General features: G+C 46.8%; 1 protein-coding gene across 1 annotated transcript in view; it reads right to left on the bottom strand.

Annotated features, from left to right (window-relative positions):
* Window positions 1-27,374, bottom strand: part of tgfbr1b (transforming growth factor, beta receptor 1 b) — a 56,419-nt gene that overhangs the window by 8,231 nt on the left and 20,814 nt on the right. Inside the window, exons 2-6 of the mRNA XM_061713602.1 lie at window positions 19,309-19,560; window positions 16,978-17,235; window positions 11,061-11,291; window positions 10,561-10,728; window positions 9,165-9,321 (exon numbers count right to left, since the gene is read on the bottom strand). Coding sequence (XP_061569586.1) covers window positions 9,165-9,321; window positions 10,561-10,728; window positions 11,061-11,291; window positions 16,978-17,235; window positions 19,309-19,560 — 1,066 coding nt within the window. The remainder of the gene's footprint in view (window positions 1-9,164; window positions 9,322-10,560; window positions 10,729-11,060; window positions 11,292-16,977; window positions 17,236-19,308; window positions 19,561-27,374) is intronic.

Here is a 27,374-nt window from a genome sequence, read left to right as displayed (position 1 = left end):
TGATTTATGGTTCCGCGTTACACCAACGCAGAACCTACGGCGTAGGTTACGCAGCGACGCGCGCCGTACGCCGTACCCTACGCCGTACCCTACGCCGTACCCTACGCCGTACCCTACGCCGTACCCTACGCCGTACCCTACGCCGTACCCTACGCCGTACCCTACGCGTCGATTCAACGCGGAACCATAAATCAGCTCCGGAGCAGGCAAGCAGGCAGAAATCCCGAAATTTTCGGAGCAAATTTCTTAACAGGCGTAGCTACAACTGTTAGATTTCATCTATTAAACCAACATTTATCTTCCTAAATGATTTATTTCAGCCAGCGGTAATTCTCCACAGAGCTGCAGGTTTCTCCCCGGGACGACGGCGCAGGTTGACCCGGCCGTGAGCTGCTGCTGTTACCATGGTAACAGCTGCTGCCCCGGGCCGGCGGCTCTTCTCTTCTCCCAAAACATCGGAGCAAATTTCTTAACAGGCGTTATTTGGATAAACTGAGCCCAGGTTGGGGATCTTAACGGTTACTTTTACGCCTGAAAAAATATTAAAACTTAATAAAGTGGCATATTAACAGCGCTACAGCTGAAATTAAAACAGCTTTTAGCTCTGGGCTTCCTGATATGGTGTGACGTTTGTGCAAACGTAACTACGCAGTCGCTTACGTACCCCAACGTAAACCACGCAGTGACGTAGCACGCAAAATTTAGAGGTGGTGCTGAAAAGTAGGAGTAGCTGGAGTATTGGGACTGGGCCCTGGGAAGATTACAAGGGCTCTAAAATGTGTGGCTTCATTTTTAGGGGTAGTGGTAGTGAGGGAGGGCTAGTGGTAGAAAGTAGGGGGTGTATTGGGATTGGCCCTATGTGTGAATGTTTTAAAGATACATCCCTGAGACATCTTTGAGCAAAAGAGACGATAATGTCTTGTTTGTGGCTCTGAATGCTGAGATGGGATGTGAGGAGGTGTGAGGAGCCCTGAGGAGCGAGCATGGTCTCCTCTGACCCGGGGCTCTCTGAATCATTTAGTGCTGCTGTAATGTGCCTGCAGCATCAACACGGCACACAGAAACGAGACGGGAGGGGAGGAGAACAGAGCTGGATGGAGCTACTGATGCATCTGTGGGAGGAAGGAGAGGAATGCAAGGCTCACTTCTCTCCCCTGCGGCTCGTCTGCACAACAGAACCAGAGTTGGGACAGTCAGCAGTCGGGTGGACGGTCCTGTCTTGGGCAGTAAAACTAAAGTCAAATGATTGTATTTATCAGCGTCAAACTGGGATCTGTCAGCTTTGAGCCAGAAACTGGAGCCCCGCCCGCAGCGGGAACCTTCTCCAAACAAATACTTCCTGTTGCTTTCCTCCACTTTGACAAAAGCAGAGAGAACAACTTTTGCAGTTTCTAAAAACAAAAAACCCCAAAGCTGGACTACAGTTTTGAAAGATTCATACTGTGAGCAGGAACCAGTGCTGCTGCTGCAAGCCAAAGACATGTTCTTTTCCAAATAGTTTCTTCAGATTCAACAGCCTGACTTTTACCCCACTGGTCTTGCTTTATGTCTTTTTTTTTATTGGCTCCGTGAGAATTTACTCACTTCCCAGAATAGAAGGTGAAATAGTAATGTACACCTCAAATCAACACAAGTGGATTATTGTATGTTAAAATATCAGTTGTAATTGTGATTAAAGGAGTATTACTAATACTTTTAAGAATCCTCATCTAGCTCTGATGGTCTCCACCCCCAACTATCAGCAGCTAAACCACGTGCCGTAACTGTGGATGCCTGTCCCGTCATCTCTTGGGACTACTTTGGATTGTTTTTCGGCACGTTCACACAACAGCAGCAAGAGTATCCCACAGAGCTGCAGCAGACATGGTGACACAAAGAGAAACCAGAGCAACAGAGGACATTAAACCAGAGTAAATCTCAGACGGGAGGCAGAGTTGGAGCAGCAGACGCTAAGGTGAGGATGGATGAGGATGGATGAGAGCAGGGATAAGGATGGATGGGGATGGATGAGAGCAGGGATGAGGATGGATGAGAGCAGGGATAAGGATGGATGGGGATGGATGAGAGCAGGGATGAGGATGGATGAGGATGGATGAGAGCAGGGATGAGGATGGATGAGAGCAGGGATGAGGATGGATGAGGATGGATGAGGATGGATGAGGATGGATGAAGATGGATGAGAGCAGGGATGAGGATGGATGAGGATGGATGAGAGCAGGGATGAGGATGGATGAGAGCAGGGATGAGGATGGATGAGAGCAGGGATGAGGATGGATGAGAGCAGAGATGAGGATGGATGAGGATGGATGAGAGCAGGGATGAGGATGGATGAGGATGGATGAGAGCAGAGATGAGGATGGATGAGGATGGATGAGAGCAGGGATGAGGATGGATGAGGATGGATGAGAGCAGAGATGAGGATGGATGAGAGCAGGGATGAGGATGGATGAGAGCAGGGATGAGGATGGATGAGGATGGATGAGAGCAGGGATGAGGATGGATGAGGATGGATGAGAGCAGGGATGAGGATGGATGAGAGCAGGGATGAGGATGGATGAGAGCAGAGATGAGGATGGATGAGGATGGATGAGGATGGATGAGAGCAGGGATGAGGATGGATGAGGATGGATGAGAGCAGGGATGAGGATGGATGAGAGCAGGGATGAGGATGGATGAGGATGGATGAGGATGGATGAGGATGGATGAAGATGGATGAGAGCAGGGATGAGGATGGATGAGGATGGATGAGAGCAGGGATGAGGATGGATGAGGATGGATGAGAGCAGGGATGAGGATGGATGAGAGCAGGGATGAGGATGGATGAGGATGGATGAGAGCAGGGATGAGGATGGATGAGAGCAGGGATGAGGATGGATGAAGATGGATGAGAGCAGGGATGAGGATGGATGAGGATGGATGAGAGCAGGGATGAGGATGGATGAGGATGGATGAGAGCAGGGATGAGGATGGATGAGGATGGATGAGAGCAGGGATGAGGATGGATGAGGATGGATGAGAGCAGGGATGAGGATGGATGAGGATGGATGAGAGCAGGGATGAGGATGGATGAGGATGGATGAGAGCAGGGATGAGGATGGATGAGGATGGATGAGAGCAGGGATGAGGATGGATGAGAGCAGGGATGAGGATGGATGAGAGCAGGGATGAGAGCAGGGATGAGGATGGATGAGGATGGATGAGGATGGATGAGGATGGATGAGGATGGATGAGAGCAGGGATGAGGATGGATGAAGATGGATGAGAGCAGGGATGAGGATGGCAGCAGACATGGTGACACAAAGAGAAACCAGAGCAACAGAGGACATTAAACCAGAGTAAATCTCAGACGGGAGGCAGAGTTGGAGCAGCAGACGCTAAGGTGAGGATGGATGAGGATGGATGAGAGCAGGGATAAGGATGGATGGGGATGGATGAGAGCAGGGATGAGGATGGATGAGAGCAGGGATAAGGATGGATGGGGATGGATGAGAGCAGGGATGAGGATGGATGAGGATGGATGAGAGCAGGGATGAGGATGGATGAGAGCAGGGATGAGGATGGATGAGGATGGATGAGGATGGATGAGGATGGATGAAGATGGATGAGAGCAGGGATGAGGATGGATGAGGATGGATGAGAGCAGGGATGAGGATGGATGAGAGCAGGGATGAGGATGGATGAGAGCAGGGATGAGGATGGATGAGAGCAGAGATGAGGATGGATGAGGATGGATGAGAGCAGGGATGAGGATGGATGAGGATGGATGAGAGCAGAGATGAGGATGGATGAGGATGGATGAGAGCAGGGATGAGGATGGATGAGGATGGATGAGAGCAGAGATGAGGATGGATGAGAGCAGGGATGAGGATGGATGAAAGCAGGGATGAGGATGGATGAGAGCAGGGATGAGGATGGATGAGGATGGATGAGAGCAGGGATGAGGATGGATGAGAGCAGGGATGAGGATGGATGAGAGCAGAGATGAGGATGGATGAGGATGGATGAGGATGGATGAGAGCAGGGATGAGGATGGATGAGAGCAGGGATGAGGATGGATGAGAGCAGGGATGAGGATGGATGAGGATGGATGAGGATGGATGAGGATGGATGAAGATGGATGAGAGCAGGGATGAGGATGGATGAGGATGGATGAGAGCAGGGATGAGGATGGATGAGGATGGATGAGAGCAGGGATGAGGATGGATGAGAGCAGGGATGAGGATGGATGAGGATGGATGAGAGCAGGGATGAGGATGGATGAGAGCAGGGATGAGGATGGATGAAGATGGATGAGAGCAGGGATGAGGATGGATGAGGATGGATGAGAGCAGGGATGAGGATGGATGAGGATGGATGAGAGCAGGGATGAGGATGGATGAGGATGGATGAGAGCAGGGATGAGGATGGATGAGGATGGATGAGAGCAGGGATGAGGATGGATGAGGATGGATGAGAGCAGGGATGAGGATGGATGAGGATGGATGAGAGCAGGGATGAGGATGGATGAGGATGGATGAGAGCAGGGATGAGGATGGATGAGAGCAGGGATGAGGATGGATGAGAGCAGGGATGAGGATGGATGAGGATGGATGAGGATGGATGAGGATGGATGAGGATGGATGAGAGCAGGGATGAGGATGGATGAAGATGGATGAGAGCAGGGATGAGGATGGATGAAGATGGATGAGAGCAGGGATGAGGATGGATGAGGATGGATGAGAGCAGGGATGAGGATGGATGAAGATGGATGAGAGCAGGGATGAGGATGGATGAGGATGGATGAGAGCAGGGATGAGGATGGATGAGAGCAGGGATGAGGATGGATGAGGATGGATGAGAGCAGGGATGAGGATGGATGAGGATGGATGAGAGCAGGGATGAGGATGGATGAGGATGGATGAGAGCAGAGATGAGGATGGATGAGAGCAGGGATGAGAGCAGGGATGAGGATGGATGAGAGCAGGGATGAGGATGGATGAGGATGGATGAGGATGGATGAGAGCAGGGATGAGGATGGATGAGGATGGATGAGAGCAGGGATGAGGATGGATGAGGATGGATGAGAGCAGGGATGAGGATGGATGAGGATGGATGAGAGCAGGGATGAGGATGGATGAGAGCAGGGATGAGGATGGATGAGGATGGATGAGAGCAGGGATGAGGATGGATGAGGATGGATGAGAGCAGGGATGAGGATGGATGAGAGCAGGGATGAGGATGGATGAGGATGGATGAGGATGGATGAGGATGGATGAGGATGGATGAGAGCAGGGATGAGGATGGATGAGAGCAGGGATGAGGATGGATGAGGATGGATGAGAGCAGGGATGAGGATGGATGAGGATGGATGAGAGCAGGGATGAGGATGGATGAGGATGGATGAGAGCAGAGATGAGGATGGATGAGAGCAGGGATGAGGATGGATGAGGATGGATGAGAGCAGGGATGAGGATGGATGAGAGCAGAGATGAGGATGGATGAGGATGGATGAGAGCAGGGATGAGGATGGATGAGGATGGATGAGAGCAGGGATGACGATGGATGAGGATGGATGAGAGCAGGGATGAGGATGGATGAAGATGGATGAGAGCAGGGATGAGGATGGATGAGAGCAGGGATGAGGATGGATGAGAGCAGGGATGAGGATGGATGAAGATGGATGAGAGCAGGGATGAGGATGGATGAGAGCAGGGATGAGGATGGATGAGGATGGATGAGAGCAGGGATGAGGATGGATGAGAGCAGGGATGAGGATGGATGAGGATGGATGAGAGCAGGGATGAAGATGGATGAAGATGGATGAGAGCAGGGATGAGGATGGATGAGAGCAGGGATGAGGATGGATGAGAGCAGGGATGAGGATGGATGAGAGCAGGGATGAGGATGGATGAGGATGGATGAGAGCAGGGATGAGGATGGATGAAGATGGATGAGAGCAGGGATGAGGATGGATGAGAGCAGGGATGAGGATGGATGAGAGCAGGGATGAGGATGGATGAAGATGGATGAGAGCAGGGATGAGGATGGATGAGGATGGATGAGAGCAGGGATGAGGATGGATGAGAGCAGGGATGAGGATGGATGAGGATGGATGAGAGCAGGGATGAAGATGGATGAGGATGGATGAAGATGGATGAGAGCAGGGATGAGGATGGATGAGGATGGATGAGAGCAGGGATGAGGATGGATGAGGATGGATGAGAGCAGGGATGAGGATGGATGAGAGCAGGGATGAGGATGGATGAGGATGGATGAGGATGGATGAGGATGGATGAGGATGGATGAGAGCAGGGATGAGGATGGATGAGAGCAGGGATGAGGATGGATGAGAGCAGGGATGAGGATGGATGAGGATGGATGAGAGCAGGGATGAGGATGGATGAGAGCAGGGATGAGGATGGATGAGGATGGATGAGAGCAGGGATGAGGATGGATGAGGATGGATGAGAGCAGGGATGAGGATGGATGAGGATGGATGAGAGCAGAGATGAGGATGGATGAGAGCAGGGATGAGGATGGATGAGGATGGATGAGAGCAGGGATGAGGATGGATGAGAGCAGAGATGAGGATGGATGAGGATGGATGAGAGCAGGGATGAGGATGGATGAGGATGGATGAGAGCAGGGATGAGGATGGATGAGGATGGATGAGAGCAGGGATGAGGATGGATGAAGATGGATGAGAGCAGGGATGAGGATGGATGAGAGCAGGGATGAGGATGGATGAGAGCAGGGATGAGGATGGATGAAGATGGATGAGAGCAGGGATGAGGATGGATGAGAGCAGGGATGAGGATGGATGAGGATGGATGAGAGCAGGGATGAGGATGGATGAGAGCAGGGATGAGGATGGATGAGGATGGATGAGAGCAGGGATGAAGATGGATGAAGATGGATGAGAGCAGGGATGAGGATGGATGAGAGCAGGGATGAGGATGGATGAGAGCAGGGATGAGGATGGATGAGAGCAGGGATGAGGATGGATGAGGATGGATGAGAGCAGGGATGAGGATGGATGAAGATGGATGAGAGCAGGGATGAGGATGGATGAGAGCAGGGATGAGGATGGATGAGAGCAGGGATGAGGATGGATGAAGATGGATGAGAGCAGGGATGAGGATGGATGAGAGCAGGGATGAGGATGGATGAGAGCAGGGATGAGGATGGATGAGGATGGATGAGAGCAGGGATGAGGATGGATGAGAGCAGGGATGAGGATGGATGAGGATGGATGAGAGCAGGGATGAAGATGGATGAGGATGGATGAAGATGGATGAGAGCAGGGATGAGGATGGATGAGAGCAGGGATGAGGATGGATGAGAGCAGGGATGAGGATGGATGAGGATGGATGAGAGCAGGGATGAGGATGGATGAGAGCAGGGATGAGGATGGATGAGGATGGATGAGAGCAGGGATGAGGATGGATGAGGATGGATGAAGATGGATGAGAGCAGGGATGAGGATGGATGAGAGCAGGGATGAGGATGGATGAGAGCAGGGATGAGGATGGATGAGGATGGATGAGAGCAGGGATGAGGATGGATGAGAGCAGGGATGAGGATGGATGAGGATGGATGAGAGCAGGGATGAGGATGGATGAGGATGGATGAAGATGGATGAGAGCAGGGATGAGGATGGATGAGAGCAGGGATGAGGATGGATGAGAGCAGGGATGAGGATGGATGAGAGCAGAGATGAGGATGGATGAGAGCAGGGATGAGGATGGATGAGAGCAGAGATGAGGATGGATGAGGATGGATGAGAGCAGGGATGAGGATGGATGAGAGCAGGGATGAGGATGGATGAGGATGGATGAGAGCAGGGATGAGGATGGATGAGAGCAGGGATGAGGATGGATGAGGATGGATGAGAGCAGGGATGAGGATGGATGAGAGCAGGGATGAGGATGGATGAGAGCAGGGATGAGAGCAGGGATGAGGATGGATGAGGATGGATGAGGATGGATGAGAGCAGGGATGAGGATGGATGAGGATGGATGAGAGCAGGGATGAGGATGGATGAGGATGGATGAGAGCAGGGATGAGGATGGATGAGGATGGATGAGAGCAGAGATGAGGATGGATGAGAGCAGGGATGAGAGCAGGGATGAGGATGGATGAGGATGGATGAGAGCAGGGATGAGGATGGATGAGGATGGATGAGAGCAGGGATGAGGATGGATGAGAGCAGGGATGAGAGCAGGGATGAGGATGGATGAGGATGGATGAGAGCAGGGATGAGGATGGATGAGAGCAGGGATGAGGATGGATGAGGATGGATGAGAGCAGGGATGAGGATGGATGAGAGCAGGGATGAGGATGGATGAGGATGGATGAGAGCAGGGATGAGGATGGATGAGAGCAGGGATGAGACTGAGGTGGTCTGGACTTGTACACTTCAGGATAGTATGGATATTTGTAGAAGGATGAGGCAGCAAACAACAATAAAATGGCGACGATGGCAAGCGGAAAATCTTTCAGATCAGACGTTTGGACTCATTTTGAATTCCCATTTACAGAAGGAACAGGAGAAACAGACAAAACTAGGGAGGTGTGTAAGTGGTGCCAGGCAGAACTAAAATACAACAGCAACACGACAAACCTGCAGAACCACTGAAGCCGACACCATGCGGATGCAACAAGCTACGACTAAAACTGTGGACCAAAACAGATGCAACTCCACAAAGCCTTTGTCTGCAAACTACCGCCCAGATCTGTCCATCACAGAAGATAACGGAGTCTGTGGCCGTCTTCATTTCACCATACAGTGTTGTGGAAAATCAAGGTTTCAGGGAGATGGTACACACTTGAACCACGATACGCCATCATGTTGACACAGAACTGTCATGTGTTTTTTATGTTATTTTAACTTTTGTACTACAGTACAAATGCACAAGTGAGCCATTCTGGTGCTGCTAAGTTTAATTGCTCAGTTCATTTCTATGTGAAGTAACATGCCACGTGTTATAGGCATGAAAATAAAAATAATGAAAAATTGCCAACAGGTATTTGTGTATTTCTACGTCTTACTGAATCGATATCGAAGCATTTAAATCAATATCTAATGGAAATCGAATGGAATCAGTCTCATCTGGAATCGGTGACTCAGCCGTCCTGCTGAGTCACCGTGACCCCGCCCTGGCGGCTGCTCAGCACCCACACACCTTTTGGTTCCCACCCTGTGGTTGGGAGCGATGTCGATGGTGTCGGTGGCGGAGTCGTGGCGGACGGCCAGGCCCAGGTCGGCGATGCAGCACGTCCCGTTCTTCTTCACCAGGATGTTCTTGGACTTCAGGTCTCGGTGTGCGATGGCCGGCTTTCCTGCAGACACGGTCGGGAGAGTTATACCGGGGGAGATGGACGGATGATGGAAACAAGTTGAAGACAACACTTGGTGAAACACAGTCCACCCTGGAGGAGTTGAACATCAGAATCAGGAACAGAAATGTGACTTACAGAAGAGTAGTATTAGGGCCATGCAGGAGAAACTATATTTGAGAGGGGATTTTTTTTTATTGTGCACTTGGAGAAAAATGTGTTGAAATCAATGTTGAAATACAATTTCAAGAATAAAGTCGAAATTTGGTGAATAAAGTTGAAATACAATTTGGTGAATGAAGTGGAAATGTCTCCTCCTCCATCAAATCCAGTTAGCAGAGCGACTGACAGCTCTGCAGCAGCAGCCGGAACTAACTAACTAACTAACTAACTAACTAACTAACTAACTAACATCCTTGGAGTGGAACATTAAAGGTGCGGGTATACTTCTGCGTCACACACACGCAGAGCACACGGCGCACCCGTGACGCCTTCACGAATCGTTCAGAGTTCTCCGTCTCTCCATTTGGTCGCGGTGCAGTACCCCCCGCGGCCACTAGTTAGCGATCTTTTTCTGAATGGTTTATCCGACTTTTTCCGGTCACAGTAAATCAAAGAAATAAGGACAACTATTGTGCAAAAAACAAAAACAAAAAAAATCACATATAAACGAAGAAAAAAGCCCTGGAAGTTCACTACTGATTCAAACCGGAAACCGGAAATGCTTCGCTTTCAAACGAACCAATCACAGTCCTCTCGGTCTGCGTGTGGTCGGCGTCTCCTCGACGCGTAGTTACAATTTTCGGGAGGTGCACGTCACTGACGGCGCATGTGACGGCGTGTCCTCTGCGTGTACAAAAACCACACGCCGTAGGCACGGCGTCGTTTTGACGCAGAACCATAACTCAGGCTTAAGGGGATGTTTCTGAAGTTATGCAACTGCATATGTGTGATCGCCTTTTTTTCTCAACATTTCAACTTTATTCACAAAATTTTGACTTTTTTCTCAAAGTGCACAATCAAAAAAAAAATCTTCCTCCTGTAAAATATTAATTTTATTTTTCTCCTGCGTCCACAATAAACTAGCAGCTCCCTGCAACACCAAGGTTTTGTGCTCTCAGCCGTTACAGACGCTTTAGGAGGGTACGGGTAAGGATGTGTGCAGTAATGCAGAAGGTGTGACAGTAGGGAGCAGTGAGCAGCGTCCTGGGCTCGGCCCCCAGGGGGCCGTGTGTTCCTCACCTTGAGTGCCTACGATCTCCATGTGGAGGTGGGCCAGTCCGCTGGCCGTGGACAGCGACAGCTTGATCATGCCCTCCACGGTGACGGTGTAGCGGTTCAGGTAGTCGAACAGAGAGCCGTGCTCGTGGTAGTCCGACACCAGCCACAGCTGCGTCCACGTCCCGTTATCTGCACACAGGAGAGGACAGGACGGCCGGGTCAGAGGCTGGAACCACGGATCCCCCACACCACGCTGGGATCCCCCACACCGCGCTGGGATCCCCCACACCGCGCTGGGATCCCCCACACCAGGATCATCCCAACAGTGGACATGCTGGGGACCAGGATCATCCCAACAGTGGACCTGCTCAGGACCAGGATCATCCCAACAGTGGACATGCTGGGGACCAGGATCATCCCATTGGGACATTAGAAATGTCTCCAGTACTTTAAATAGAACCTCCCAGATACATTCTTCTTTCATCCAGGCTTCTGAAGAGCTATTTCTGTTCGTCTCTCACCTTTGTTATCAGCAGCGATGAAGCCCAGGATATTCTCGTGCCTCAGCATCACCGTCTGGTAGATCTCGGCCTCGCGGAACCAGGAGCGCTCCTCCCGAGAGGAGAAGATCTTCACGGCCACCTCCTCACCGCGCCACTTCCCCCGCCACACCTCCCCGAAGCGGCCCTTCCCGATGCTCTCCTGCAGGATGATGGTCCTGGCGATGGTCCTCTGCACCAGCAGCGGCAGACCTAAGGACAACCAGCACGGACAACCAGCACAACGCTGTCAAAACAAGGGACTAGGAGACTTCTAGGCCTGTAACTGAAACTTTCATGTTTTCATACCTTTAAACATATTTAAAAGGCAAAAACATGGCAGTAATTATTCTCATGTCCAACAAAAACATTCATTTTTTGGGCATAAAAAAAAATTCCAAAAGTTATTTCTATGAAATAAATAACTAAGGCATAAATAACTCAAATATGCCTTTCAATATCCATTTAAAGTGCAAAAAAAGACATTTCAACAGCTCAACAGCGCATGTGTAATAATGTCATGTAATAATGAAAAAAATCAATCTCTAGACATACTAATCGATTTTTAGGAATTAATATGAGAATCGAAAAATCTATTTTTTTCAACACAGGCCAACTGTACAGTATGCCTGCAGGTCCAAACGGTCTGTGTCCAGGGGTTTTCACTCCCTAAATAATTCTCAGATTGATGTTCTTGGTCAGGAGGAAAACTCCCTGGCCAGCATGGCCCCCGGGGGGAGGAGCTGTGTTCCTCTGCGCTGCACACAACTTCAAATCACCACAAATGTAAAGGACAAATATCATCAAGAGGTGTGGCAATTAGTTTTTAGTGGTTAACACGCAAGTGTGACAACAGAGGAGCCCTCGGGCTGGGATCAGGGACCACATTCATGTCCATCGGATTACTAAATGTTCAACATTTGGACTGACCACACAGCCCCACTGTCTCCCAACTTTACATTTTCTTTGAAATTGTACTGTATCTTTCTATCTATCTGGCTGTGTTTGTCCTTGTGGGCCCTAACGTCCCCCAGTAGAACAACACAACCATCCTGCAGCTCCTGCCAGGGACAACAATGGAGCTTTTCCACCAGCACCTACTCTGCTCTGCTCATCTCAACTCGGCCTGGTTTCTCTTCCAGAACAATTCAGCCCCTGGATCAGAAGTAGGAGGATGGAGTGAAGCTGCTGTGACGTATTTGATTGTGCATCTAAACCAGTGTTTCCCAACCCTGGTCCTCGACGCCCACTGTCCTGCATGTTTTAGATGTTCCCTGCTTCAGCACACCGTGATACAAGTGGCTGTGTCAACAACAGAGCTGTGCAGACCTTGATGACAAGCTAATTAGGACCATTAATTAGAATCAGGTGTGATGATGAATGGAAACATCTAAAACATGCAGGATAGTGTAGCCTGGAGGACCAGGGTTGGGAAACACTGATCTAAATGGAGAAGACAACAACAGTAAAGATGTAGAACCTGGAGGAGATGATAGATGTGCTGCTGGGTCTGTGGCTTGTGTTTGATATCAAGTTAAAAAATGAGAGTGAGAGAAGCTTCAAGCGGCGACACTTTTTGATTTTTGTTAGTTTGTCTCGACTGCTGAAAAGTCAGCTGGAGCCGTGAGCAGCTATGAAGAGACAGAGCTCCTGGTAGATCTGGTCGTTACTTATCGTCTAGATCCCTTTTTAATTCTCTCCTCAGCACCAGGTTTATGAACATCTGACCCTCAGAGTTGGATCATGAAACAGACTTTTGCTGCCGTTGCTGGTTGAATAAAATGAACAAGAAGCCGCGAGTCGCTCTTTCATTGATGTCACATCCTGACTCAGACGTCTAAAGGCTGGGTTATGGTTCTGCGTCAAAACAACGCCGTGCGTACCCTATGGCGTCAGTGACGGCGTCAGTGACGGCGTCAGTGACGGCGTCAGTGACATCACCTCCCAAAAAATGGAACTACGTGTGGAGGCGACGCAGACCAAACGCAGACGAGAGGGCTGTGACTGGTTCACTTGGTAGCAACGCATTTCCGGTTTCCGGTTTGAAGCAGTCGTGAACTCAGCGCTCTTTTCTTCGTGTGTGTGACTTATTTTGTTTTGTTTTTTTGCACAATAGTTGTCCTTATCTGTTTGATTCACTGTGGCCGGAAAAAGTGGGATAAACCATTGAGGAAAAGATCGTGACTTAGCGGGGTACTGCACCGCGGAGAAATGGAGTGACGGAGAAGTCTGAAGGTTCATGATGGGGTCACGGTGACGGCGTAGGCACGGCGTCGATTTGACGCAGAACCATAACTCAAGCTTAACTCCAACCCCCCGACCAATCGGTGGCCTGTAGTGTGAGGATGTCAGACACAGCCGACTCAGCAGCTTAGAACCTCAGCAGAATAGATACAGAAAAGTATCTACTCAGCACGTTAGACCCCTAAAGAACCAAACCGAGTTGCTGAGTAGGTACGAGTGGAAAAGTGCTGAGCTGCTGCTGGGCTGAGAAGCACCAGCGCTGCTCGGACCCGTCCCCTGGCCTGCAGGTGGAGGGACGCTCCCCCGTCCAGGCTGCAAGTGGGGGGCAACAGGCAGTCCCACTGCCCCTGACCACTGTCCCTGGTAGAAACCTGCATAAGCAGGACTACTGAGGCGTCATCTGGGCCGCTCTGATTGGACAAGGCCTTCCAGTGACAGTTCTGCAAACTTTCCTTTGATTCTATTGGCTGTGAGGTTTGTGTCCAGGTGTCAATCATCCGCCTGACCACATGGGGGGGGGCACCACACACACTGATGAAGTGAACTGGTACAATCGGACCGTAAGCAGCCAGACTTAAAAAGGATTTCACCTTTTTTTTTTAAAACAAGTTTGTGTCGATCTAAAAGATCTCAGTGAGGCGTATAAATCATTCAACAGGAAATGCTGCTTGACGACTGCAGAAATCTGCAGAAATCTGCAGACGACCAGGCTTGAAGTAGAATACAGCTGCAAATGGCCTATTATTCTATTTTTAACACCACTTTCCTTTCTTTGTTTTTACACTTTTGCTGTAATCTCCGGTTGTGACCTCCATTTATATCGTATAATATTCTGGATAAGCTCATTTAAATTTGGATCATTTTCAAACAGAAATCTAAAAAACAGACCTGGTAAAACTTTATCATGAAAATACCCTTTCCCCTCATTTACATGACTGTCTCAGAAAATTAGAGTATTGTGATTTTATGTAATGCAATTACAAAAACAAAAATGTCATACATTGTGTATTCATTACAAATCAACTGAAATATTGCAAGCCTTTTATTATTTTAATATTGCTGATCATGGCTTACAGCTTAAGAAAACTCAAATATCCTATCTCAAAAAATTAGAATATTCTGGGAATCTTAATCTTAAACTGTAATCAGCAATATATATACAATATATATATAAAAAGGCTTGCAATATTTCAGTTGATTTGTAATGAATGTATGACATTTTTGTTTTTTTAATTGCATTACAGGAAATAAAGAACTTCATCACAATGTTCTAATTTTCTGAGACAGTCCTGTATATTCAAGTTCCCCGTTACAGGGTCATTTTGCACATTTCCAGTTTATTCTCCAATTGTTCCTGTGGTATTCTGAAAAGCAGACAGGTCGTACAGGCTGCTGGGAGCCCAGAAGGTAAACCACTTCCCTTCAGCAGGGTTGAATACATGTAAGAAAAGCCTGACAGAAGACCTGGAGCCAGCCTGTAATCACCGCCCAGACTCTGCCAGCAGCTCATGTAACACTGCGCATGTGTGAATTAATGGCTTGGCTTGCAGCACGCTGGAGGTGCCAGGCTCCAGGGAGGGTGCTGCTTTCTGAAGATCAGCTTGTGCCAGCGCACGGACGGTGCACATGCAGCCTGAAGTTGGGCCAGAAAACTCCCAGAGCAAGCAGCACCTCTGCAAACAGTGGGCACAACGTAATGGCACTTTTCCACTAGTGCCTACTCAGCAACTCAGTTTGGTTCTTCTCCACCAGGGGTCTAACGTGCTGAGTAGATACTTTTCTGTATCTATTCTGCCGAGGTTCTAAGCTGCTGAGTTGGCTGTATCTGACATCATCACACTACAGGCCACCGATTGGTCGAGGGGTTGGAGTCAGACGTCTGAGTCAGGAGGAGGAAATCAGAGAAAGAACGACGCGCGGCTTCTTCATTTTATTCAACCAGCAACGGCAGCAAAAGTCTGTTTCATGATCCAACTCTGAGGGTCAGATGTTCATAAACCTGGTGCTGAGGAGAGAATTAAAAAGATCTAGACGGAGATAAGGAACGACCAGATCCACCAGCAGCTCTGTCTCTTCATAGCTGCTCACGGCTCCAGCTGACTTTTCAGCAGCACCGAGACAAACAAAGGAAAAAAAAAAAAAAAAGCCTCGCCGCTTGAAGCTTCTCTCTCTCTGAATGTAGGACATACGCACATTTTCTGGGAATGTGTTAGAATAAGAAAGTACTGGAATGATGTATGGATGGAAATGAAAACTATACTGGGGTATGAACTACCAATGTCATGTAAGGTTTTGTATCTGTGTGCTTTCAAAAGTGAAGATGTTAAATATGAAGATAGATATCTGGTTAAAATTCTGTTAGCTGCAGCAAAAAAGGCAGTTACTAGGAAGTGGTGCAAAGAGGAACCTCCCACTCTGAGGAACTGGTTGGACATTATAGAGGAGATATACAATATGGAGAAACTCACACATATACTGAGCAAGCTCAATTTAACACGAAATGGGACAAATGGACATCATATCCGGAGCTTCGGGAGCTGCGTGCTGGCCTGCGGTCCCCACCCCTGGTCATCCCGTTGCTGGCCCCCCCTTCTCCTCCCTTTTCTCTCTCTGCAGGTGGCCGTGGGTGGCTTGTAGCTTGCATTACGGAGCACAAGTCTTTCCCTGACCCTGCACCCCAACCTGGGACTTGCTGATTGGGCCGGAGCTTCGGGAGCTGCGTTCTGGCCTGCGGTCCCCACCCCTGGTCATCCCGTTGCTGCTTCCACCTGCCTGCTGTGCTGTTGCCGTCCCTGACCCACCAGTCTGGCCCTCGGCAGGGGGGTCCCCCCTTATGAGCCTGGTCCTGCTCAAGGTTTCTTCCCTCCTAAAGGGGAGTTTTTCTTGCCACTGTTTGGCTTAAGGTTTTTCTCCCACTAGGGGAGTTTTTACCTGCCATTGTTTATGTAATAACTGCTCGGGGGTCATGTTCTGGGTATGGGTCTCTGGAAAGCGTCTAGAGACAACTCTGTTGTATTAGACGCTATATAAATAAAATTGAATTGAATTGAATTGAATATAAGGCTCACAACATTGACACCAGTAGAGAGTCTGAATGAAACCGGAGAAGCATGGATGATGTATCATGTAAATGTGTATACCACTGACACTGTCAATGTTCTTTGTGTGTATTCTTGTCTGCTAAAAATCAATACAATTTGAGTAATAAAAAAAAAAAAAAGCTTCTCTCTCTCTCATTTTCCTCCACCAGGTTCTACATCTTTAGTGTTGTTGTCTTCTTTGTTTAGATACACAATCAAATACGTCACAGCAGCTTCACTCCAACCTCCTACTTCTGATCCAGGTGCTGAATTGTAGTGGAAAAGAAACCAGGTTGAGTTGAGATGAGCAGAGCCGAGTAGGTGCTGGTGGAAAAGCTCCGTAAGAGCTGCATCCAACACTGATGAACTATCGATCCGTCACCCATTTCTAAACCACAAAGTCACGTAGTAATGCCTACAACCATCAACGTGGATGGAGACGTCTCTGCCAAACTGCTTCCTAGACAGACCCGTGTGCATGGTCAGTTGGGAGAACAGTAAAGGGGAAAGTCCTGTGGATCAGTGCAGGAGCCCCCCTTCTCTGTCCAGACACATCCCAGCATGCAGCACTGTACCTGACCCGGAGCCTGAGGTGGTCAGGTCGTAGATCAGGTCCTTCAGCGTGGTTCCAACCGTGATGAAGGGGTGGTCCATGGAGGGGTCCTCCTCGTTGGGCACGCGGTGGTGGGCCCCAGCAACCCCGGCCCCCAGGCCCCTGTGGCTGTGGCAGATGTAGAAGGCCAAGACCAGCAGCAGGCAGAAGACGCACACCGGGCAGGCAATCACCGCTGCCAGGGCCACGGGTCCCAGGGTAGGACTGGGTACCGACGGCTCTGCAAGACCCCGGAGATGAAGCAGTTAGAGTCCATCACTTTATACACACACAGTTACACAGACATACACACCTGCTCACTCACCTACATGCTCACCCCACAGTTTCAGGGACAGATAATCTCACTATTCTAGCGTTGATTCAGTCTCAGGGACCTGGAATGGTTGCTGTTTGTGTCTCTGCCTGTTCTCCTGTCTCTTTGTTTTCTCTCTTACAGATCTCCAAGGCTTGTGTGCTTGTTGTGCGTTTCCCTGGGCTTTTCTCGTTTCAGACTAACAGCGGATGTCCTCACCTCACTCCTTCACATTTAATAAAAAAAAAAAAAGATATATATATTATATATATATATATAAAATAAATTAATACCACGGCCTGTGTGAATACTCCATTCTGATTGGCTGGCAGGTGTAGGTTATCACCACTCAGCCGCTCAGCTGTGGCTTGTTATAAAACTAATGATTTAAACTGAAAACACATTAAAGCATGAATAACTGATTTAATATTTATGTTTTTTGGTATGTGACCGTGGTAAGGGATAATGTCCTTCCAGGTGAACATTAACATAAATATATGGACTTCACAGAGGCAAACCGTCCTCCACTTCCTGTGGGACGGTTCCCGCCCTGTGTCGTATATTTATGATAATGTACACCTCGTCGGGCATTATACCTTACATATATGACATTAAAATTGTGGCAGGGTGGAGAGGCGGATGGGACACAGGTGCGTGTGTCCCATCAACCTCTCCACCCTGCCACAAAAATATATATGATATACATTATATATTAAAAATGCATATGCCTTAGGTTTTTACCAACTTGGTATTAACCATTAATATACATGCATACAAACAAAAGAATCAATCCCTACATGACCTGTGTACTGGTAACTTCAAAGGTTGTAATATTTTGGGTAGTAACTCGTGTCAGTGTGTTGCTGGGACAGAGAAGTGGTTTGTGGGCCTTGTTGGCCTTCAGCGCCCCCCCCCCCCCCCCCTCCATCTCTCCAGGAACCAGGTCAGGGTTGGAGCTCTGCTCTCCACTTCCTCCACGCTGTGCTTGTGTGCTCCTGCAGCTCTTCTGCTACTAATCTAACCCTGAGGGATGCTCGGCCTCGCTGTTGCCAAGTTTGAAAAAACATTTTTAACAACTTGTGCTTTTTATTATTTTACCTCTTTTATTATCATTTTATTTAATTTGTTATTTAAGCGTACTCTTAAATTAAATACTTATGATTTTTGAAAACCGCACAGTTATGGATAAGCCATAGAATTCTACATTGTGGCATAGAATTGTCAAATTGGTTTAATTCACCGTACGAATTGTTACAGATTACTTTTGTAATACTGTATTTGACCCGGTCTTTGTACGTTTTGACCGTATAGAAACTTAATTATTACCATTGTAAGAATGAGATGAACCTGCTGGATCTATTGCCCTTACTTTTAACAACTTGTGCTTTTTATTCTTTTACCTCTTTTCTTATCATTTTATTTGTTATTTACTGTTTAATTGTGTCTTACCGCCTTTAATGTTGATGTAAAGCACTTTGAAATGTGCTGTACAAATAAACTGTACAAATACACCCCCTGTGTTTTAGTTAAGACATACTTCCTGCTTCACGGAGACCGCAGATACGTGCTTTTATTTTTTTGTTTTGAACTTTGCAGCGGTGAATAAAGTAAACCTTCAACTTCAGAAGTAATTGAATTGAAGTGAATTGAAGTGACTGCATGATGTACATGTGAACATAATTATGCTGAACAACAAGTATCGAGACATCAAATGGTATTAAACATGAAGTGAGCAGCTCAGTCACGGTGGAACTCTGGATCCACAGGCTTCTTCTGATCGTTGAAGAGGGCTGTGATCCCCACCTGAATACTGAACACGCTTTCCAGCCATCTCTTTTTAGAGGCTGCTCAAATTAACTGGCTTGTCGTCTTTGAGCTCTGCTAAAGCACCTGGGATCAAACTGCTTTTGAGCTTGTGGTTGTTCACGCAGCTCAGCGACAGCAGTCAGAATCCAGGCTGAAGTCGACCAAACCCTTCTGATAACAAGTGTTCATATTTACCAGGGAAACGCGGATCTGGAGGGTCTTTGTTGCAGAAATCCGATTGGCAGCACATTGGCAGAATGCCGCTCTCCTGTTTGTTGGAAGGGGCGCAGATGAAGGGCCGGTCTCGGGGGATCAGCTCGTTTTCGGCCACGCACTGGCGTGGCTCCCTGAACAGCTCGCTACCCGACTTCCGGATGGCAACGTAGCAGACGCCATCTGTGGTGCAGCTTGAGTTGGCACTGCAGCGGTCGCAGTGGCACTGGAGAGCTGGAGGAGGAAGAGGAAGAGAAGACTCAGAGCTTTCCTTCTTCACCACAGAATCCTAGCAAACACATTTGTTTCCATCCATTCATTCATTGGTTTCATTTCACAGGGGTGCTGGAGCACATTCCAGGTTACATCCACATCACTTCAGTTTAGCTTCAAGATGCCGTTTCCCACGGAAACCCCTCCCCATCCACATTAGTGCCCCAGCTACCCACTGAAACAAATGTGTGGTGCTACGTGATCAGCTTAAATCTATCAGGGCCCCGGGCCTGCAATCAGACCAAAGTCAACAGTTACTCAACAGACATTCAACTCTCACACAGCCGAACGTAGGACTTTGTCACTCCCGTCCCGTCACACTTTACACTAGTGATTCTCAAATTGTGGAGTATCTCAGTTTCCAGTTTTGTGCCGTTTTTCCTGACAGATATTTTATTATCTGCCTCATGTCCAAAGAAGCAAAGAGAAGCCGAGTGTAACAGCAGCAACATCTGGACATACGCTTCCTCCACAAGAGACGCTTGTTAAATCCATGTTGACTTCATGGCAGATGTCACCAAACGTTAAGTCCTAAAAGCTCACTGCTAGATACCAAATAAAGGCTAATCACCCAATAAACTCAACTGAAATGTGTGTTCACATTGCCATGTTCTCAAATAATAATTAATTGTGCGCTGTTATGGAAAGGCATTTTGAGACATGTGGTCCCTGTGAGGTCTGCCAAATGGATGAAGATTTGTTATTCTTCTCACTGTTGAAGGATCCTATTGAAAGATCCAAGCGAGTGATGAAACTTCCATCACCGTTGGTGTCTGATGATGGAACACGGGAACAGCTATCTACCACAGGCTGGTTTGGTGCTTTTTGCACTGAGGGGAACTAACACGCACTTCAGCGCCCACAGCGTCCCCGGCGGGGATCGAACCCAGGACCTTCTTGCTGTGAGACTACCTGCTGCGTCACCGTGCCCCCGGAAACGGCAGGTCTTGAAAGCAGTCTTGGAAGTAGATGACCAGTCACTGCATAGATGTAAAATCGTAGTATTAAAAGGTAAACATGATCCTTGATGGCTTGGATACTTGTTCAGGGCCTAATCAACTGCACCTCTTTAGGCTGCTTCAATGTCCTTAATCTTTTTATTGCCTCCTCCTTCTCATCTTCATCATCTCTTCTTTCCCTGTCCTCTCTCTTGGCATCGTCTCTTTCCAGAGTTACTGTATAAATCTAAATGCCATCATATCATTCTTCGCCGACTCGTCCATCCTTTTTAAAGTACTGCAAAATTCTAATAAAATACCACCACAAAATCTGTGATTAGGATTATCCCCAAAAAATGAATACTTTTTTTTTCAAACATAAAAGCAAATGGTGATGCTAGAGGGACAGGTAACAGCTGCTTCCATGTAGGTAGGACACATTACAATGTGAATGGACCAAAGGACAGTTGGAAGGTTGCCGGCTGGCTGTACATCCATTAGGGCTGTAACGATACACTAATCTCACGATACGGTACGATACGCGATACTGAGGTCACGATAACGATACGATATTATAGCAGTATTTTTTTAACAACTTTGAATGAGGAACATATGACTGGAAAAAATGGTCTTTTATTTGAAAGACACAAAATACAAAACAATACTGTGCGTTACAGTTTGTAATTCTTTAAAACGGTTTAAGTTTTAAAGAGAAAGCCAGGCCAACCATTTTCCACAAACTGAACTAAAAGTAAATGTCAGGTTTGCATTATGATCTTCAGTTTCATACAAGTACAAATATTTAGACACAAACTGAATAGTTTCTCTCATGTATGATTTGACTTTTTTCTTTTCCAGAAATTACTAACTAAAATTAAATAACTAAAAGTAAATAAATACATACAATTTTAAATCATAAAACAGATTGATTCATGCTCACCTTATAAGTGTAAGAGGAGATTTATTTTTGTTAAGAAGGTTATTTTGGTAATTCGGGGTTCATTATTTTATAAATCTATTCTTTATATTGTGATGTAAATCAGGGACTATAATGACACTAGTCAGTTTATCTGTAGTGATTAGTCTGTTTTAGATTGGGCGGAGTGATACGCCACAGTACGGCACTAGGTGCTGTGTTGATGTTCTAAAATCCTACACTGTTGAGGGACATTAAAGTACACTGGAACTCAGCAGAAGTTGTCCCCGTGTTTATCCTACTCACCACCCCAAAAAGGTTTAATTTAATAAGGTAAGGCTTAACTCTACACCAGCCTTACATCAGTAAAAGTTCAGAGCTCCAAACCCTGCAAGAGTCCCGTGATCGGGACCAAAACGGTACCAGTTTCTTCTGAGCAGAGGAAGATTTTGGTCCGTGGGTCGAGGCGCGGTCGTTACTAGTCAACACAATAGATTAATATTAATAATCCAATATCAGATACAGTTTGTCACCTCCACAACACGTTTCGTGACGTTTTTGTATCGCGAAATTTCGTGGCACGATATATTGTTACAGCCCTACCATCCATCCACCCATATGTGTAATCTATGTATGAAGTTTAATGTGAAATCACTGGGATGGGCACAGGAAGTGTGGGACATGCTGGTTGGAGCGGCAGGTCGGGGCATCGGTAATCCGCCGTGAACGGTGAGGAACTGCAGGTCAGACACCGACAGAGTGAAGAAGTCTGCTGAGCAATCCCTGAGACTACCAGCTATTAGCAGCGCTGTGATGGAGTGCTATGAATAGAGGAGGCCTCCCTTCCTCTCTAATTATACATCAGTGTGTGTGTTTCAACAGTGCCCTTGCCCAGCCGCAGGGTATACAGATCTAAGAGTCTGGTGTCATTATGCAGCCCTTAGTGTATCACTGGCCGGGTTAGAAAAACACACCTCCCTAGATACGAGCTCTGAATGATTAACACACCCCACACACACACACAAGCAGATATCAGCAGACATGTGAGGGTTTTAAGGGAATATACTCAACACAGTCCATGCCACAGCCAGTTCTGTCCAGGAAAGGTACTTTTAATTGTCATAATGAAAAGAACAGATGACAAAGAAACTCTGCAAATGTATATGTTTGTTTTGGCATGGTGGAAAGAGGCGACGGATCAGTGACAGACCAGACGTGAGTCAGCTGACACCGGTCTGCTCTGACTCAGCAGATAAAGTGTGTTCCACACACACACACACACACACACACACACACACACACACACACAATGTCTGGACAAGACCACTGAAATATTTCACACAACACTTATTTTTGTCTTCTTTCAGTTGCTAGACTGTATGAGGGGAAGAAAAATGCCTGAGTTGGAGCGACGCGTCATTTTACATATCAGCGGGTTACGAGCATCTTGGTTTTGGATCTGACAGGATACTTTTTTGTCATTTCTGAAACAAAAAGAAAACAAGGCAGTTCTGAATGATTGGGCTCTTGTATTTCATTCAGTTGGGAACCAAATGTTTGTACGACGACAGCGTGGCGCCGTGCCCTGGGGCAGTTATCTGCAAGATACGCCGTAAAACCGTTGCCACAAATTTGTTAAAGTGTGCTTCACCAAGCACGTCCCTGAAGATGGACAGATTTGTGAGCAAGTAGTCAAAACTGAAATGACAAGGGATTAACTTGTTTTGACGTGTTCAACTTGGCATGCAGAAAACCCCAAAACAAACAAAAGAACCCTGACTGGATTCTACGCTCCTGTCGTTCAACACACCCCCACACTTCCACAAACTACATCTGTGCATCTCCAAAGTGATCAAAGCCATGACTGCATTGCTGAGACATCATCAATGCTTCACCTCGGCCCTCAAAGCCACCAGAACTGGATCAACAGCTATACATCCCAGTCACACACGAGGCAATTAAATGACTAAACTAAAGCAACACGCGTGCTATGGACAGTCTGTGTGTAGATAAACTACATCACGGCCAGTGATCGTCACCCACGACCTGATAGCCACTGTTACAAATGAGTATTCAGGTGTGTTTAGACACCAATGTGATGGGCATTAGTTATAGTTTTATTTGGATCCCCATTAGCTGCAGCAAAACTGCAGCTATTCTTCCTGGGGTCCGACACATAATATACAATACATGACAAATTAAAAGCAAACCTAAAGAGGTAGTAAAGAAAAAGAAAGATAGAAAAGAAAAAAGTAAAAGAAAAAAAAAAGGAAATTTTACTACAAAATATATTCTAGATTTCTGTCAAATAAGACCAGTGCTCCTTTTGACACTCACATTAAGGTGACAGTCATTCCGTTAAACATTTAGATATAATGCATTACAATACAAAATCATACCTTCTTTAAATAACATCAACCAATTCAAACAATGTATAGTCATCGACAATGCGTTTAAGTTATAATCACTTATCGTAACTTGAAACCATGACCATTTTTAGTAAACAAATAGCCATTTAATAATAATTAAATACGTTTTATATGTATTTATTTAAGAGACGTCTCTTTACTAATAATTTTAATTATTTTATGCTAGTATTGAGGAGAGGGTGTGTTGTTACCTCACAACAGAGGCTGTTCTTACAAAGACACTTGCTGCTAAAATGAGCATCAGGTCACACACACAGTGTCTCACACACACTGTCTCACACACAGTGTCTCACACACAGCGTCTCACAGCGTAGTCAGACAGGAAGTGAGTGATTCATGCGAGATGCTTGTGAGAGCAACGGCAGACAGCCAGCCAGACGAGACACACACAACACAGAGCTACGGCCAGCCCACAGGCTGTTCTGGCCCGCGTCGACATGTTCTGGGTTGTCAGGGAGCGTGATGGCTGGCTCTGACACCAGAGCACCACCAGCTTTACATTTCTCAGAAATGCTCCCATGAAGGATATGGATTGTAAAAGAGTTGACTCAGAGTTCAACCTGGGTCCTGTTCTCTCTCTGGATGTGACTGGCTCCTGCCCCCCATCTCTCCAGTCCTGGTTCTATATCTGGATCAGGGCTCAGCAGGACCTGGCTAGTGTGGAACTGCACACAAGCATCCAGCTCTCTCGCCCACTGCCATCCCACTCTGAATCCAGAGATGCTGATCCCCAGCGGAGCTGCCTGTGAAAGCAGCGCTGACCCACTGGGCCGCCCCCGCCAAGTCTCTGTCTGAACCCTGGAGTTTCAGACACACCACACTCAGCTTTGACTGAAGCTTTGAGGCAGCACAGCAGAGGAAGAGCCTGGAGTCCTTATCGTCAGTACAGGAGTGGAAACTGCTGTGCTGGAGCTCACACCACTGGCTCATTTAGTGTGTGGACTATCTAAGACCGCTATGAAGAGCTCCAAACCATTGCCCCATAGCCAGGAACTGCCAGGAGAAGACTTGACCAGTATTTCAAGTGCCTGTTTGATTATCAATCAATCAATCAATCAATCAATCAATCAATCAATCAATCAATCAATCAATCACTTTATTTGTCCCCAAGGGGGCGATTAGTTTCACGACAGGAGAAGCACACAATGTTAAATATACATAAAATATACACAATAAGTTACAATAGGTTACACATCATAGTGCAGACCTAAGCTTAAGGGAAGGCTTTTTCACCCACTACCTTTTCCTTCCGGCATTTAAAAGAACAATAGCGGAGGAACAAAGGACTGTTTGTATCTGTTAGTCTGAGCAGTAACTGATGGTAGAAACTGAAACTGTTTATTAAGGGACGTGAAAATCAGACAACATGGAGTTCTTGATCCGCTGTTTGTTATAAAGTTCTTGTAAAGTTTGTTGAGCCGACCCAATGATTTTACTGCTTAGACTGACAACCTTATTGAGCAAATTTCTGTCTTTGACCTTCAACGATTGAAACCAACAAATAAAAGAAAAAGTGATAACAGGTTCGATGAAGAATCCAGGGAAGAATCCACCTGGAATTTAGAAAGTTTTCAAAGACAAAAAAGGCGCTGCTGGCTTTTCTTATATATTGAGTCTGAATTTTTTCCAAATGACAGTTTGTTGTCAATAATAGTGCCTAAATATTTATAGAACTCAACAATTTCAACTTCTTCCCCCTCAATCACTTTACTTACAGGAGAAGCTGCACGTGTCTGAAATCGATACACATATCCTTTGTCTTTAAGATATTCAAAGATAAAAAAGATTCCTCACACCATTTCAAAAAGTATTCAAACACAGGACCATGTGAAGTCTCAGTACTTTTCAGCAGGCTCACTAGAACAGTGTCATCTGCAAACTTCAGTATATGACAGTTTTCAAAAGTGCTACAGCAGTCATTTGTATACAGTATGTACAACAGCCTCCACAACCTGGTGGGTGCAGTCCACACCGTGACAAAGGAGGTGAGTCAGGTGATGCAGACCAGAGACGGTGGAGCCACCCGTTAAATCCCACTCCCCTTTCTCATCAAGAAAACGTCCACCTAAGCCTGCTCAATGGTGGGAAAGGGCGTAGGTTTGCATAGGGACGGTAGGGACATAACACTTCCAACTCTTCAGGAGGCTCAAATTGTCCCCACCAACTTTTAAGCAACCTTATTTGCATTATATAATGAGTTCAGATATATAGGTAATTTAGATTGTCTTCCCCTGCTTAGAGAGAACAGGCCCGGTTTGAATCGAGTTTGAATCGAACAGTGTATCAAGTGAACCAATACACATGAAAGTTAGTATAAATCAATACAGATTTATTTTACATTGATCATTTAGCCTATCAATTAATTAGGTTCATATTTGTGACAAATGTAGCCCTGACCCCCGTTCACTCAATCTGTTTGGTCTTATTAATGTCCCGTCCCCAGCAAAAAGTGTATGCAGGTTATGCTGTTATATTGTCCCTACCAATGTTGAGACCAAACCTACGCCCTTGGTGGTGGGAGAGCGAGGCGTGATCCCCACTGAGCAGCACTCGAGGAGGAACCAGCTTCACTCCTGATCAGGGGCAGATCTAAAGGGGGCCGGGGGGGTCGCTGCCCCCCACTTAAGAGCCTTGTCACCCCTATCGGCCAATCAGAAAATATTACTTTTTGTTGCCGGGTAAGGTCTGAGTTTCAGCTTTAAGCGCATCATCACCTGTAAGATGACGTTAGAAAACAGAAATAGAAAAGTTATTTTAGTGAAAAAGAAATGAGCGACCAGGTCAAGCAAGCAGAAGAAAGGGATAGAAATGAAGGAGAGGATGGGGGATCATTCAGGAGATTCAGGTGCGGGGAGGGCCACTGAGGGAGGAGCAGAGCAGCAACAACGTGAGGAAGACGGAGAGCAAGAAGACAGCAGTGTGACTCAGTGTGAGGGATGAAGACACGAGGGTATCAGGTTCAGAAAAAGGGACAGATACGGAAGAGGTAAGCGATGAAGATGAGGAGGAAACAGATGGCAGCGAGTCAGAGGAACAACCCTCCGTTTAAGCTGAACCAACCCATGCGTATTTCTTATCCAGTCAAAACTCCAGGGTAGCAACATGAGATGATACTCAATAAAATAACGTGCTTTAATAATTCTCTCATTTTAAGGTTAGATGTGTAAAGCTTTACAATTCATCTTATTTTATCTCTAATTGCAATCATCAGAATTGTGACTTTTTCTCAGGGATGCATCCTGACCAATGCCCAGCCACCTCATCTGTTTCCTCTCGATGCGGTAGATATAATTAAACCAAAAATCACTTCTGATATCCAGCATCACCTCTCTGCAGAAAGAAAAGAACAGCACGCCGAGAAGTCAAAGCATTGCTCATTCGAAGGATAAGTGTTTCTGCACCTATTTTAATGAGAGAAGTGTTCATCCACATTCAATTCAATTTTATTTATATAGCGTCTAATACAACAGATGTTGTCTCTAGACACTTTCC

This window comes from Cololabis saira, chromosome 22, assembly GCF_033807715.1.
Source record: "Cololabis saira isolate AMF1-May2022 chromosome 22, fColSai1.1, whole genome shotgun sequence".
Classification (NCBI taxonomy): Eukaryota; Metazoa; Chordata; class Actinopteri; order Beloniformes; family Belonidae; genus Cololabis; species Cololabis saira.
Note: the sequence above shows the minus strand (reverse complement) of the source record. Positions and strands in the feature narration are given on the sequence as shown.